Source organism: Scylla paramamosain, chromosome 1, assembly GCF_035594125.1.
Source record: "Scylla paramamosain isolate STU-SP2022 chromosome 1, ASM3559412v1, whole genome shotgun sequence".
NCBI lineage: Eukaryota > Metazoa > Arthropoda > Malacostraca > Decapoda > Portunidae > Scylla > Scylla paramamosain.
The window spans coordinates 4,087,501-4,100,000 of NC_087151.1; the positions used below are offsets into that span (position 1 = coordinate 4,087,501).

At 39.8% G+C, this 12,500-nt stretch overlaps 2 protein-coding genes across 25 annotated transcripts in view; both read left to right on the forward strand.

Annotated features, from left to right (window-relative positions):
- Nucleotides 1–10,306, forward strand: part of LOC135089398 (nucleolin-like) — a 31,401-nt gene extending 21,095 nt beyond the window's left edge. For 17 of the 23 annotated variants that reach the window (XM_063985391.1, XM_063985656.1, XM_063985987.1 and 14 more), the window contains 7 exons: nucleotides 1–130; nucleotides 546–648; nucleotides 1,487–1,624; nucleotides 2,846–2,956; nucleotides 3,940–4,014; nucleotides 4,125–4,346; nucleotides 5,989–10,306. The exon at nucleotides 1–130 is cut by the window's left edge and continues 60 nt beyond it. In XM_063985391.1, the coding sequence (XP_063841461.1) occupies nucleotides 1–130; nucleotides 546–648; nucleotides 1,487–1,624; nucleotides 2,846–2,956; nucleotides 3,940–4,014; nucleotides 4,125–4,346; nucleotides 5,989–7,422 (2,213 nt within the window). In that variant the 3' untranslated portion in view covers nucleotides 7,423–10,306. The remainder of the gene's footprint in view (nucleotides 131–545; nucleotides 649–1,486; nucleotides 1,625–2,845; nucleotides 2,957–3,939; nucleotides 4,015–4,124; nucleotides 4,347–5,988) is intronic. The other 6 variants (XM_063986280.1, XM_063985729.1, XM_063986078.1 and 3 more) reach the window with 3 other exon arrangements.
- Nucleotides 10,307–11,593: 1,287 nt separating this feature from the next.
- Nucleotides 11,594–12,500, forward strand: part of LOC135091052 (RNA polymerase II elongation factor Ell-like) — a 130,514-nt gene continuing 129,607 nt past the window's right edge. For both annotated transcript variants that reach the window (XM_063988431.1, XM_063988480.1), the window contains exon 1: nucleotides 11,594–11,728. In XM_063988431.1, the coding sequence (XP_063844501.1) occupies nucleotides 11,606–11,728 (123 nt within the window). In that variant the 5' untranslated portion in view covers nucleotides 11,594–11,605. The remainder of the gene's footprint in view (nucleotides 11,729–12,500) is intronic.

A 12,500-nucleotide genomic window follows, 5' to 3' on the forward strand; every position in this document is an offset into this window, starting at 1 on the left:
TAGACAATGAGGAGCTCCGGGTAGCCGCCGCAAAGCAACAGTTTGATAGTTTACCAGAGGGAGACACCAGGGCATTTAATAATGCTTTGGGCACCAATTACAAACTCAGGCTGGCTGTCAGCAAACTAATGTAAGTTTGAGGTGGTGTTTGTTTTTTGCTTTCACTGATGATAAAGGCTAGCAGTGCAATAGAACATTAGTCCCAACACTGTTTCCCATAAGAGGCCAAGTGATTTGGTTCAATGATATGCATCCCCAGCATATTCTTCCCATTGATGATGGTGATGACAATGATGGAACTAGAAGTATTTTAAACATTATCAGGTTTGGAACTATTTCCTTTTACAAAATGTAACAATTGGCAACTCTGATGAAGCTTTCTTGACTGAGTATACCTTAATTTTTTGAAGGCTCACTTTGTTACTGTAAAACTCTTTTTAATATTTATTTTTACATCAATCTTTATATTTTTACTCACATTACTTTGTTTCCTGCTGTATCTTTTTCAATGTAAGGTGCTATTTCTTATTAATTGATACTTTCAGTCACCTTGTCCCGGACCTCACTTCCTTAAAAGTATCCGCCAATGACCTCCAGAAAGAGAATGAAGAGCTCCAGAACCAAGTTGGGAAACTACGATACCAGGAGGTGAGAAGAATTTAACAGTTGACCAAATGGAGGTAGAAGTGTTATCACTATATTGTATTGCCAAGTATCTCAGTAATTTTGTCACCTGAGGACATGAACACTGCTGCTTCCCAGTGTGCTTACTTGCTGATTGCTTTATGATGATGATGACAATGATAAATTACCTATCTTGTTTAAAAATGTATGGCAAAATTTTATCCCTACTAAAAACCATTAAATAATGGTTTTTGGTATAAATATAGCATTAGTTTGATGCATGCTTCAAATCATCATGGAAATATGTAGACCAATCAGTGAGTAAGAGAATCAGTCATTGGCAGTGTTACCATATTGATGTGGTCTCAGATGGCAAAATCATTGTGACAGCCCAAATGAAACAGAGTATAATTAGTGACTATTGCATTTTTAAATGTATCTTTGTATAATGTGAAACCTTCTTAAGGCATTATCATCACAGTGAGAGAATGATGGGGAAGTTGTTATTTGTATGGAGACAGAAGCAATAGTGACTTTTCAGATGTTCTAAATTTTGAATACAAAAATAAATGCAGTCAATACTGCATGATTGCTACTCTGCAGCTTAGGTTGTCTTCAGTCCTCAACACTGAGGTTTAAATCTGCACCAGTTCTCTGCGACAAGAACAAGGGCTGCACCTTTACTGAAGATCTACCCGTATAGTCCCTACCTGGCTGAGAATTTGAATCATGAGCCTCTCTGTTGTGAGCAAAGTGCTCAAATCAGTGTGCTACCAGGCATGACATCAGTCATTTTATATCACACCTTAAAAACATTCAGCTCCTGCAGCCTGTGAGTTTGAATCCAGCTATACTCCTACAGCAACCACTGCCTCAGGAATTAAATGCTGTGACCAGGGAAGTGGAGGGCTTGAAAAAAGTTATAGATGAAGCCTCAAAGAAAAAGAAAGCTCCTCCCAACTTTGAGAATGCCAAGATTTATCTTTCCTATATGTCTCAGGTAAGGTAGAGAATTAGAACAATGGGTGCTGCAAGTGATCTGTTAATAGCTTTCTTTTCATTTTTTTTACTTTCATGTGTGAGTTTTTACATCAAGTGTTCCATTCAACTATTTAATTTTACCTAATTAGTTTCTTTAGTAATTAAATTAATGTACTATGGGGTTTGTTTATTATATGTAGTTTATACTAATTAATGTTTTATTGACTTTTCTGCTGTTATCCCTTAATTACTGTATTGTCTTCAGCTACTGAAGTGTTAGTCTGATGTCTGCAGATGGTTGTAAATGTGTTGCATTACTAATTGCTACTTGTCTGACTGCTGGATAGACATGGAATTCTTTATTCTCTGAGCATTGGATGCATTATGGATGGAGGTGCATCCTCCCTGTAGAACAGTTGGCAGACCTGTATGCATCTGGGCTGATTTGCCTCCTACACTCTTCTCTTTGTGAAGTACATCACAGGACTTCTTTTACACAGACAACTGTTATCCTCACTTTGCTGGTTGACATTCTGGGAAAATACTAAACAAGGGAATCTAATTTATGGGAGAAAATTACAACTCCAAGAAACTAAATAAGATGCCAGTTAAATAAAATATTAACAAAATAATGCCATTAGACATTCACTCATCCCATTGCTGACATTCAAGCATCATATATTCATGTCTGTTCATACATGTTACATCCCTCGTTTTTATGGACAAAGTTGTTTTCTTTTACTTGAGTCTTGCTTTGGATGAACATAAGAATACTGGGTGAAGCATTCTCAGCCTCTGGCCATCATAATTTTCAGTCACCTTCAGGGAATGCAGGGACTTGTATTCCATTACAGGTAATGTTACAGTTACTTACAAGATGGTGCAGGATGAAGTGCTGGTTGGCAGTTTTGCCTCATCCTTGCACAGTACAGGGATACTCCCTATTTCTCAGATGTCCAGAATACTACCCGATTAAGATGTAACTGTCTGTGAGAGATACAGCAAAGCTCTTTTGTGATTGCAATTACAAAAATTAGTTGTTGTAATATTACTCAATAGGATTTTTGTCAGGTTTGGCCAAAGTATAAGACTGCCAGCCTGTCTTATTGCTTGCAGTGACTTAAGTGTGTTTGCAGTGACTGGAGAAATTATTAAATTTTTACCCCAAGTGTCTCACACTTGTCTTAGTATGTATTATGAAAATAAGGGAAAATTGGTACAAGGTGGCCTCCACCCGTAGGTCCTGCAGTCTCTCCAGGATTTCAAAGAAGGAGGCTTCGTGGAGAAGCTGGATGTGGCCACTGATGTGTTTGAGGGGCTGGTGCCAGGCAATATGAAGCCATCTGCTTCTGTGAGTGTTGCTGCGATGTGCTTCTGTATTTGCTCTGCTTAGTGTTTTAATTATCAGCTAACCTAAAGTGAATCTCAAATATGCCATAGGATTATGCAAATGGAAGTTAATTTTATCTTCAGGTCCAGACTTGATGGTTTTTAAGGTAATTCTTTGCTTTTATGTATATTTTCAGATGGGTACAGGGACTCTCTCTCTCTCTCTCTCTCTCTCTCTCTCTCTCTCTCTCTCTCTCTCTCCTCTCTCTCTCTCTCTCTCTCTCTCTCTCTCTCTCTCTCTCTCTCTCTCTCTCTCTCTCTCTCTCTCTCTCTCTCTCTCTCTCTCTCTCTCTCTCTCTCTCTCTCTCTCTCTCTCCTCTCTTTGTGTAAAATTTGTAACAGGACATGACTACTGTCTTCTCAGGTGGCCTCTTTTCAGTCAGCTACACATCATAACTTGTGATGTGTATATTAGTAAGAATGTTACTCATCGGCACGCTTGACACTTGCATAACTTTCACCTCGCACTTTTTAATTTTTTATTTTTAATGTGCAAGACAAAATATGCAGTAAAGGAATTTAATGTTATGCAGGAATAGGTATTGGGGAATATGTTGGTGTACATCTTCCAGTTACTAACATTTGTATGTTGCTGTAAAATATTGTAAATTCAGGGACAAATGATATCTTATGTTCATAACACTGTTCTCGATAGCAAGAAAAATATGAGAGAAGAAATTGCATCCTATTTTATGATATACCATCTATAATTTGTCCCGAAGAAGACATTAGCTGTATTTTCCAAAACAGTAAATTGGGTACAGATGCCATACCTAACTGAATATTTATACCACTAAAAAAACTATTTCCAAATTTCAAATAATGTATTCAAGAAGGGTTCAGATGACATTCATACATGTTTAGTCAATATGCATTATTACTGTGTTGCCTAACCATGTGAGACAGTAAGTGATCATCCTGGTGACCTGTTGCCTGTCACTCCAGGTGCACCAGAAGCTGAACTCTGTGCGTACCAAGTTCAACCAGCTTAGATCCTCTCTGGCTTCAAAATGGGACAAGGTGTGTATTGTGAACTTGTTTTGTTAGTTATTCTCACTTTGTCAGGTTGCTAAGTGATAAAGAAGAATTACACATAACTGAGAGAGTAAGCAGTGTTTTTTGTGCTTCAGATAAAAGATTTAGGTCGGCCTCAAAACCTGGTCCGGGTGAGTCAAGACACTCTTGCCAAGATGAATCGTGTGATTGTCAACGTAGTGAACAAGATGAAAGACATCGGGCAGGTCAGCATCATGAAGAGAGGGAAGGCCTCCTTTGAGAGCACCACTGCCACTCTGGCCCAGAGTTTGGCTGCCCTTGGAGACCAATTTGAGAAGACGTGGAACAACCTTGAGGTAAGATGCTGTACTCAAAAGTTATTTTATACTGAAAGGAAAGTGCTTGCAGTTTATTATTTAATTAATGAGGAAAGAAGAGTATGTATGTGTGACATCCCTACAGTATGTGATACTTTGTTAGATTTTTATCCGTTATTTTTTAAAACTAGCAGTTTAATGTAATATGGAGTAGAGGAAAAGTGTAACAAAACTCTTATTCTTTCCAAGAAATGTATATATTTAAATATTCCACTTGCACAAAATTAACCGAAATGAGTGCCACAAAATGGCACTCTTACACATCTCCAGTGGATGATTTACTTGTGTTGCTTCTTGCTGTTCATGGTCCCAGACATGAACAATACGTTGTTCCCCTATATGCCATAGTTTAACTCACTATTCTCTGATTTTACTGCCATCGATATTTAGGCTTCATTAATCTTTGACTCCATAATTGAGAGGTGACACACACATGTGTGAATAAGATTCCTATCTTATATGAAACAGAATCATCATGAATTGTTTTGAACATCATTTTGCCAAAGCTGCTCTTTATCAGTATTTCCTTAGTACACACTCATCCAGTTATTATGGACATAGGATTTTTCCTCATCCTGATGCTTGGGTAAAGGAAAACCAATTATATCCATCCCTCACACTATATCCCTCATAAAAAGACTGACTGAATGCAGTAAAGAAAAGGCTAGGTATTGAAGGTGACGCTAATAGTAATGCAGCACCAGTTAGCAGTCTGTGGTTAATGAGTTGTGTGTATTTCAATAGTCTGTAGTGTCAGTCATAACCAGTCTATAGCCATACAAGCACAGAGTTGAGACATAGTTCTCTTATATTTACTCATGCCTGAATAATATGGCCCTTGCACTGTTAACTAGAAAGATGTTTCCTAATCCTTGGGTCAAGTATGTAAGAAAATAAGAGTATGTGAAGAGCAGTTTTCTTGAAAAAAATCCCTCTCTGAGAGGAATTCTCATCATCATTCTCGTTGCTTAGGATCAACACTTTCTCTGTGTCCTTTCTTTTTTTTTTTTTCTTTTTTTTTTCAGCACTTCACTTTCCTTCTCAGACTAAAATATTCTTTTCTCAATCATTCTCGTAGTTTTACACCAGGTATTCAATATATGCAATTTCTATCATATGCAATTAACCTTAATATGTCAAGTATTCTCATTATGCAAGTAGCAGCAGTGGTGTGACTGGTTGGTGAGGTAGGGTGGCCAACTTGCATTAGAGGGTGATGGGTGAAAATGTTTTCTCTCGCTTTCTTCATACCGCACACAGCCCACAATTTAAAATTTTTTGTTTGTTTACAGTGTCTTTTCATAGCATATTTTATAGTTTATCTCTACTAATGTGTTTTGCTGTTGTTTTAGTGCTTTATTCCTTGTGAAATACCCGAATAAATATTTAGAGGATTAAAAAATGTCATAGAACATAATCCCCTATAATTAATGGGATGATAGCTTTGATGCATCAGAATTCTCATTATGCAAGCTTTTCGCAGAACGTAACCCTCGCTTATAATGAATACCTGGTGTATTATCATAATGATGATTGTGTGTATTTCTCTTGCAGTTATTTCCATGATAGATTCTGATGTACATTTTCCATTATTTGTTTTCATTTTCTTTCCCTAACTTAGGCTGAAGTTGATACTGATGGAGAAGAGGTTGGTGATGAACTCTTGGCAGAGGAAGGGAGAGCTGGAGCAGAGGAGGAGGAAGAAGATGAAGGCATAGTGGATGATATGGAAGCTGAGGAAAGGAAGCCACAAGATATGGGAAAAGAACCATCGGAGATTAAAAACCTTGGGCCTAACAAAGCAAAGGAAGGTGGGAAGAGTGGTGAAGCAGGGAATGGAGAAGGAGGAAGAGGAGGAAGTGGAGGAAGAGGAGGGGGAGGAAGAGGAGGAGGAGGAGGAGGAGGAGGAGGAGATGACAAGAAAGACTTAGATGATAAGAAAAGCAACAAAGAAACTGTAGAGAAGAAGGAGAAACCTGATGGTAAGCGGGACAGATCAAGGAGTCGAGTGAGTAGCAAGGAAGAGAAGAAGGAAGAGAAGAAGGAAAAGAAGGCAAAGAAGAAGGAGGAAAAGGCAAAGAAGAAGAAAGAGAAGGAAGACAAGAAATCAAAGAAAGACAAAAATAATAACAAAAAGACCAAAGAGGAAAAGGAAAACTACAATCACAAAAAGGATGACTGGGGCAAGAAGAACCTCCAGGAGGATGACAAGAGGCACCAAAGGAAGCAGTTTAATAAATTTGACAAGAAGCAGCACCGACATGGTAGTGATGATGACGATGACGACGATGATGACGACGAGGAAAACGATGATGGCAAATTCAAGAAAAAGTACCAAAAGAAGAAACCAGTTTATGAAGATGATGACGATAATGACAGTGACGATAACTCCAAGAGGAAATCTCACAAAAATGAAGTGCTTGAGGAAGACGACGATGACGACGACAAAAAGAAGGGTCTGCTGCGTCACTGGGAGAAGCCGTCCAGAAAAAACTACCGCAGGGAATACCCAGGGCCCAAGAAAGCTTTCATCCGTAGGCGGGGTAAGAATGCCACCAGGTACCATGGGGATGAAGATAGGGACTGGATGCAGAAGAGGGCAACAGGTAGGGAGGTGAGGCGCAGGGAAGAACAGAAGGCAGACTGGCTTTTTGAACGGGCAAAGCACCGCAGCCACAGGAGGGTGGAGGAGCAAAAAGCTGACTGGCTGTTTGATCGAGCCAGTCACAGGAGAGATCAGAGGGTTGGGGAAGCAGAGGAACACAGTCACAGGGCAGTAGGGGATAACGAGAAACTCCAAAGCCACACCAAACATGAGAGACGTCAGGCAAAGAGACGCTACGTGAGGTTTGATTATGACGATGATGATTATGATGATGATGATGAAATTGACAATGATGATTATCAGCTTTACCATCATCCCCATCACCACCACCAACATCATCATCATCATCAGGAGAGAGGGAGAGCAGAGCAAAAGCATCACAGTAAAAAGGGTAAGAGGGAGTGGGTCATTCCCAACTTCAGTGCAACAGGGAAGACTTACTACTATTAACCAGCATAACAAGTGCTCTCTCTCCCAAACTGATGATGTAAACTTCTAACTTTGTAATGTATTCATGATAACAGTGCTTCATGATGTACACATGTAGCCTAAGAATCTTGATGTACACATGTAGCATTAGTTGCACCATTGTCTGTTCAAACTAAGGGGTTTGTTTGGCTCCTTGGCAGTGTTTGCACACCCTGAATGGCTGGTTCCTTTTACTCCTGGATGCAAGGCTGTCACTCATGCTCAGATGCTACATACTTGTATTTCAACATCATTTGTGTTAATCCTCCCACTATAATACAAGATGCTGTTATTATAGAACTTGTGCATATTTGTCAAAATTAGTAAATTATGATGAATATTAGTAAAAAAAATAGCTTCAGAATTTTTGCATCACATCATTGCCAGTCATTTACTCAGTCTGATAAATCATTTCACCATTTAAGTTCAAAGGAAGGTTTTTTTTAAATATAATTGCTATCAGATGATCAACAAAACACAGTTTGAGCAAACATGCAATTACAAGAAATTAAGACAAATTGTATATAAACATCTGGCATCACAGGATGTGTGAGTGAGATCTGCCTCCATGACAGTAGGACAGGAATCCAGCCAATGAGGGGAGGCAGGGCAGAGGCTGTCAAGGAGCCAGATGAATGCTAGGCTGGAACAGAGTGTAGTAGTGTTCACAAGTTGTATGTATAGATCTCTCTCACTTAGCTTTCCTAGCTCAGTCATTAGTACATATTTGCTGTGAGTTTTTTTTTTTTTTTAGATTTATATTCTTTTACATTATTCGAAGCTTATACAAACAATAACTGCTAACCATAGATATGTGTAAACATTATTCACTTCATATTATACTTTTCTCTGCAGCTTTAACCTCTTTCAGGTATTCTCTCATAGAAATAGGTATATATCACACAGCATCCTTCCATTTGTCATCCCACACCTGACCTCATTACCATTATCCCACCTTTATGGGTCCACAATAACATTCAATCACATGCTCATTAAAACTTCCGTTAGTCATTAGTATTATGTAAAACATTGATTCACAAAGGTCTTTCTAAGATATGTAGTGCTATTCCTTTCTCCAGGTGGACCAATTTAAATGTTGTTCCCTTGACACGGAGCTCAGGATTGACATGCATTGCTAAAATAAGTTGCTACATCCTGGCTCTCCTACCACCATCCTTTTGAAAAGTTTGTTCAGTGTTTCTTACACAATAAGCAGTGCAAAAAAGTACCAGCAGCTTTCTATACCTCACGCAACAATGGAAAAGGTTTGTCTTTTTTACCTGCAACTCAGTATTACCTTGTGATTGTTGGAACAGTGATGATCAAGAGAAGATTCCGAAAGTATCTTGCATTAGGATGTAAATTGACTGATTGAAGTGATCTTGTATTGTCTTTCATAAATAAATGGTCTCCACCTTCAATCACAAAACATGCCTCTGAAGCATAGACATTGATTGCATGGTACAGCTACTGTGAATGTATTATGATGTATACACCTCTAATGAGAGCCTCTTAGGCTGTATTTTGTGCTTACTGTGCAGCAGAGCTGTGGACTGAGAACAAAACCTGTGGCTGTGGTGTCAGGTGACTGCTCATGTTGGGAGGGTTCTTGATGCAAGGGTGGGAGGGCATTCCTAGAGTTTTGGCATCTGTAAAAATTGATGATGTGAAATCCAGCACTTGATGGTGGGTTCTTTTTGCCATTTTGTCTGAGTACATTGCATTACATTATCTTGTTATGAGGTGCTTCATGATTACTGGAGAATATTTCATGGTAAAACACTGGTTGAGTGTGATGGATGATAACTCACATGTACAAGTGTTCTGGAATCTGTCATCATTTGTGCCACATTTCTAAACTTTGACATTTTCATTCCAGATAACTAAAGCCCTCGATGCCTTTTCATAAATAGTAAAACCATGTTTGGGGCGGAGCTTTTCTGTTGAAGGTGCGTCAGTTTAGGGGTGTGGCCCTCAGCCCCCCATTAGCTCACTGTTGACCTAGCTTAGTGACCCTTTTTGTTATTAACCTTAGTCGTGTGTTGGAGGGCTGCCTTTTACCACCAGGGTAGAAGACCTGGCCATTAGTGCTTATTTTACATTGTAGGCTGAGCTGACCCTCAACTCGAGCTTTCCACAACATCAGTCATTTGTCAGCCAGCTGGTTGTTAACTTTACACCTGCTCAGCCCACACTCAGCAGGCAAGCTTGACACTGAGGTCGGCAGCATACTTCGCAAACTCATCATTAACCTCTCATCTGTTAAAAGCCGCTTCGGTGAAGCTGGCCAAGTGTTGACTGACTGCGAGTTCTGCAGTTAATAGCTTTGTGCTAAACTGTGAATAATATAGCTTTGAGTCATAGCTGCTGAGGAGTGATTGGGTGAGGCAGCACTGTGTAGTACAGTACTTTGAGGTACATTGGTACTCCCACCTCGCCGTTGTGCTGTGAAACGTATGCACATGCTGCACAGCTAGTATCAAGTGACATCAGGCTGTACCTCACATTGTTGCCTCAGCCTCCCACGGCGCCCAGCCACTAGGCCTGTGTGGTGCAGCTGGCTGCTGGGCCACATTTGTTGGACAGGAAGCCCAGCTTCAGAAGCGCAGTAGCAGTAACATGAGTCGCTCAGCTGCGACTCGCTTTGGTAAGAGCCTGAACAGACTTTTATAGCCCCGGCGGTGACCTGCATGGTGTTATTTGTGGTGTCTCTTGGAGTGTTATGTGAGTGTGCACTCGTGTGTTGAGAGTTAGTGTCCTGACCAACACTGACCTGGCCCCGCTGCTCCCTCTTCGCCGCCCAGAGCAGCGACCGCAACATTGAACTAGTTGAAGTCTTGTCATGTTGATCATAAGTTCTATAGTATACGGTAATGACCTTCCAAAAAAAGTGTAACCGTTCATATCTTAAAGAAGGGAAAAACAAAAAAAAATCCACGATGTCCAAACCTTATGTTTTAGCCCTGACTTGGTTCATTGCATCACTAGTGTTTGAAGTGATGAGGAAGTGTTTGGATATATCAATTATAAATTACAGATTCATGTAGCGATGGCCATTTCCACCAATGAGTTCTAAAATATGTATAGCATAAACATTTGCAGCTTGTGTGTCATATATATATATATATATATATATATATATATATATATATATATATATATATATATATATATATATATATATATATATATATATATATATATATATATATATATATATATATATATATATCAGTCATTCGCCCATCATCCGTACCGTACGTATTAAACATGTCAGTAAAATTACAAAGGTACCATTGTTTTATTCATACAACCCTTATAGCACTGATTCATTGGCAGGCTTTGGAAGGCGACGTGGTCCCTTGGTAATATAAAGGTAATAAAGTGAGAGGAAAGATCTATCCCGTATCCTATACTATCATAAAACAGAACTGTTGTAAAGCAACACTTTAGTCATGATATGTTACACGAACGTACATATCGTGGGCCGGACCCAAATAAGGTATGAAATCGGAATAATTTCGTTACCTGCCATTTTCATTTATTCATTTTTTATCTTTTTTTGTTTTGTTTTACTCGTCATAGGTTTTAGGGAAAAATAATTAGACATTCATGGTAAATGCGTACTAGTATGAAATGTTGTCATAAAAAGATACGTGTGATTTAAATATAATTAAAAGCAAGAACCACAATCTAAATAAATGTTGAAATATAAGAGTTACCCATCTAATGAATCACTTTTCTTTGAATCCAACTGTTGCTTCGTATCATTTTGTAATCATTCTATGGTAATTATGCTATTCAATTGTAGTATATCATGTTTGCAGCAATTGTGCAAAATTTTGCAGCATTTATACAATTAAAACATTTTACAAAATCTAATTACAATTAATAACCAAATTCCAAATTCATCTTCAAAGCTCTTCCTAAACGATGTCAACGAAACCCTCACAAGTGCCATATCTCCTCAATAAAGCCACCCACCAGCCTGATTTCTTGCATGGATAACCTTCACACAACAACGCACAACTTGTCATTGAGAGGATAGCTTGAAAATAAGGCAGATATGATAAAAAGACGTCCATGTGTTTGGGAAGGAGGGAGAATAGTGTTGGAACGGGAGAGGAGGAGAGGGGGAGTTGTGAGCGCCGCCCGCAGTGTCGACATGGCGGGGCTCGGGAGTGGGAGTTTCGGGCTTGCCAATAATGTGACGCAAAACAAATCGTATATGCATATGAAATTGACGGATTCTGCCTTCAAGTCGATAGAGGAATACTTACGGATAAAGGTGAGTACATTTATTAACCCATGGCGGCGATTACAGAGAAGTGACGGCCGGGAGAAATGACTCCTTCACTGAGCGAGGCCCTTTCCTGCCCTAAATGACCCAAGTGATTCAGTGCTTTATTAATACCAAGTGGAAATATACCTGGAAAACACGAGGGCAGGCCGTGCGAATGGGGTGGGAGTGGTGGAGGGACGGGGAAGGCCAGCTTTGCCCCTTACAACCCCTGGATGGGTCTTGGGGGGAGGGGGGGTGCAGTAATGGGGTAATAAATGTAATTATAACAGGGATGTATAAGTGGGAGAGATGTGGAGGTGAGAGAGAGTGTACGCTCACCCCCAGCTGTTGTAGGAGGAGGAAGAGGGAACTGTGTGTGTGTGTGTGTGTGTATGTGTGTGTGCATGTGTGTGTATGTGTATGTAGGGCAACAACCATCACGGCTGCCAAGGGAACTTATAACTAACTTGTAGCTTGTTGCAGGGCCAGGCATTTGAAGGGTAAAGAGGTGGGTTGTGATAGGTAAACACGCCTGGCTTATAGTGAGTGCAGGAGACGAGGAGAAAATAGTGAACTGTGAAACTCTAGCCGACGAGACGGACCAGCTGATCGTGTGTGTGTCTGTGTGTGTGTGTGTGTGTGTCAGTATTCCAGCAGCAAGTGCGTGACAGACTCAGCAGTGGTGAGGTAGATAGTTTTGCAGATGAGAATTATCAGTATATTTTGGAGCATTGTTGATGTATTCCCGATCTGCTGCCACCCAACAGCTGGTGTGTGT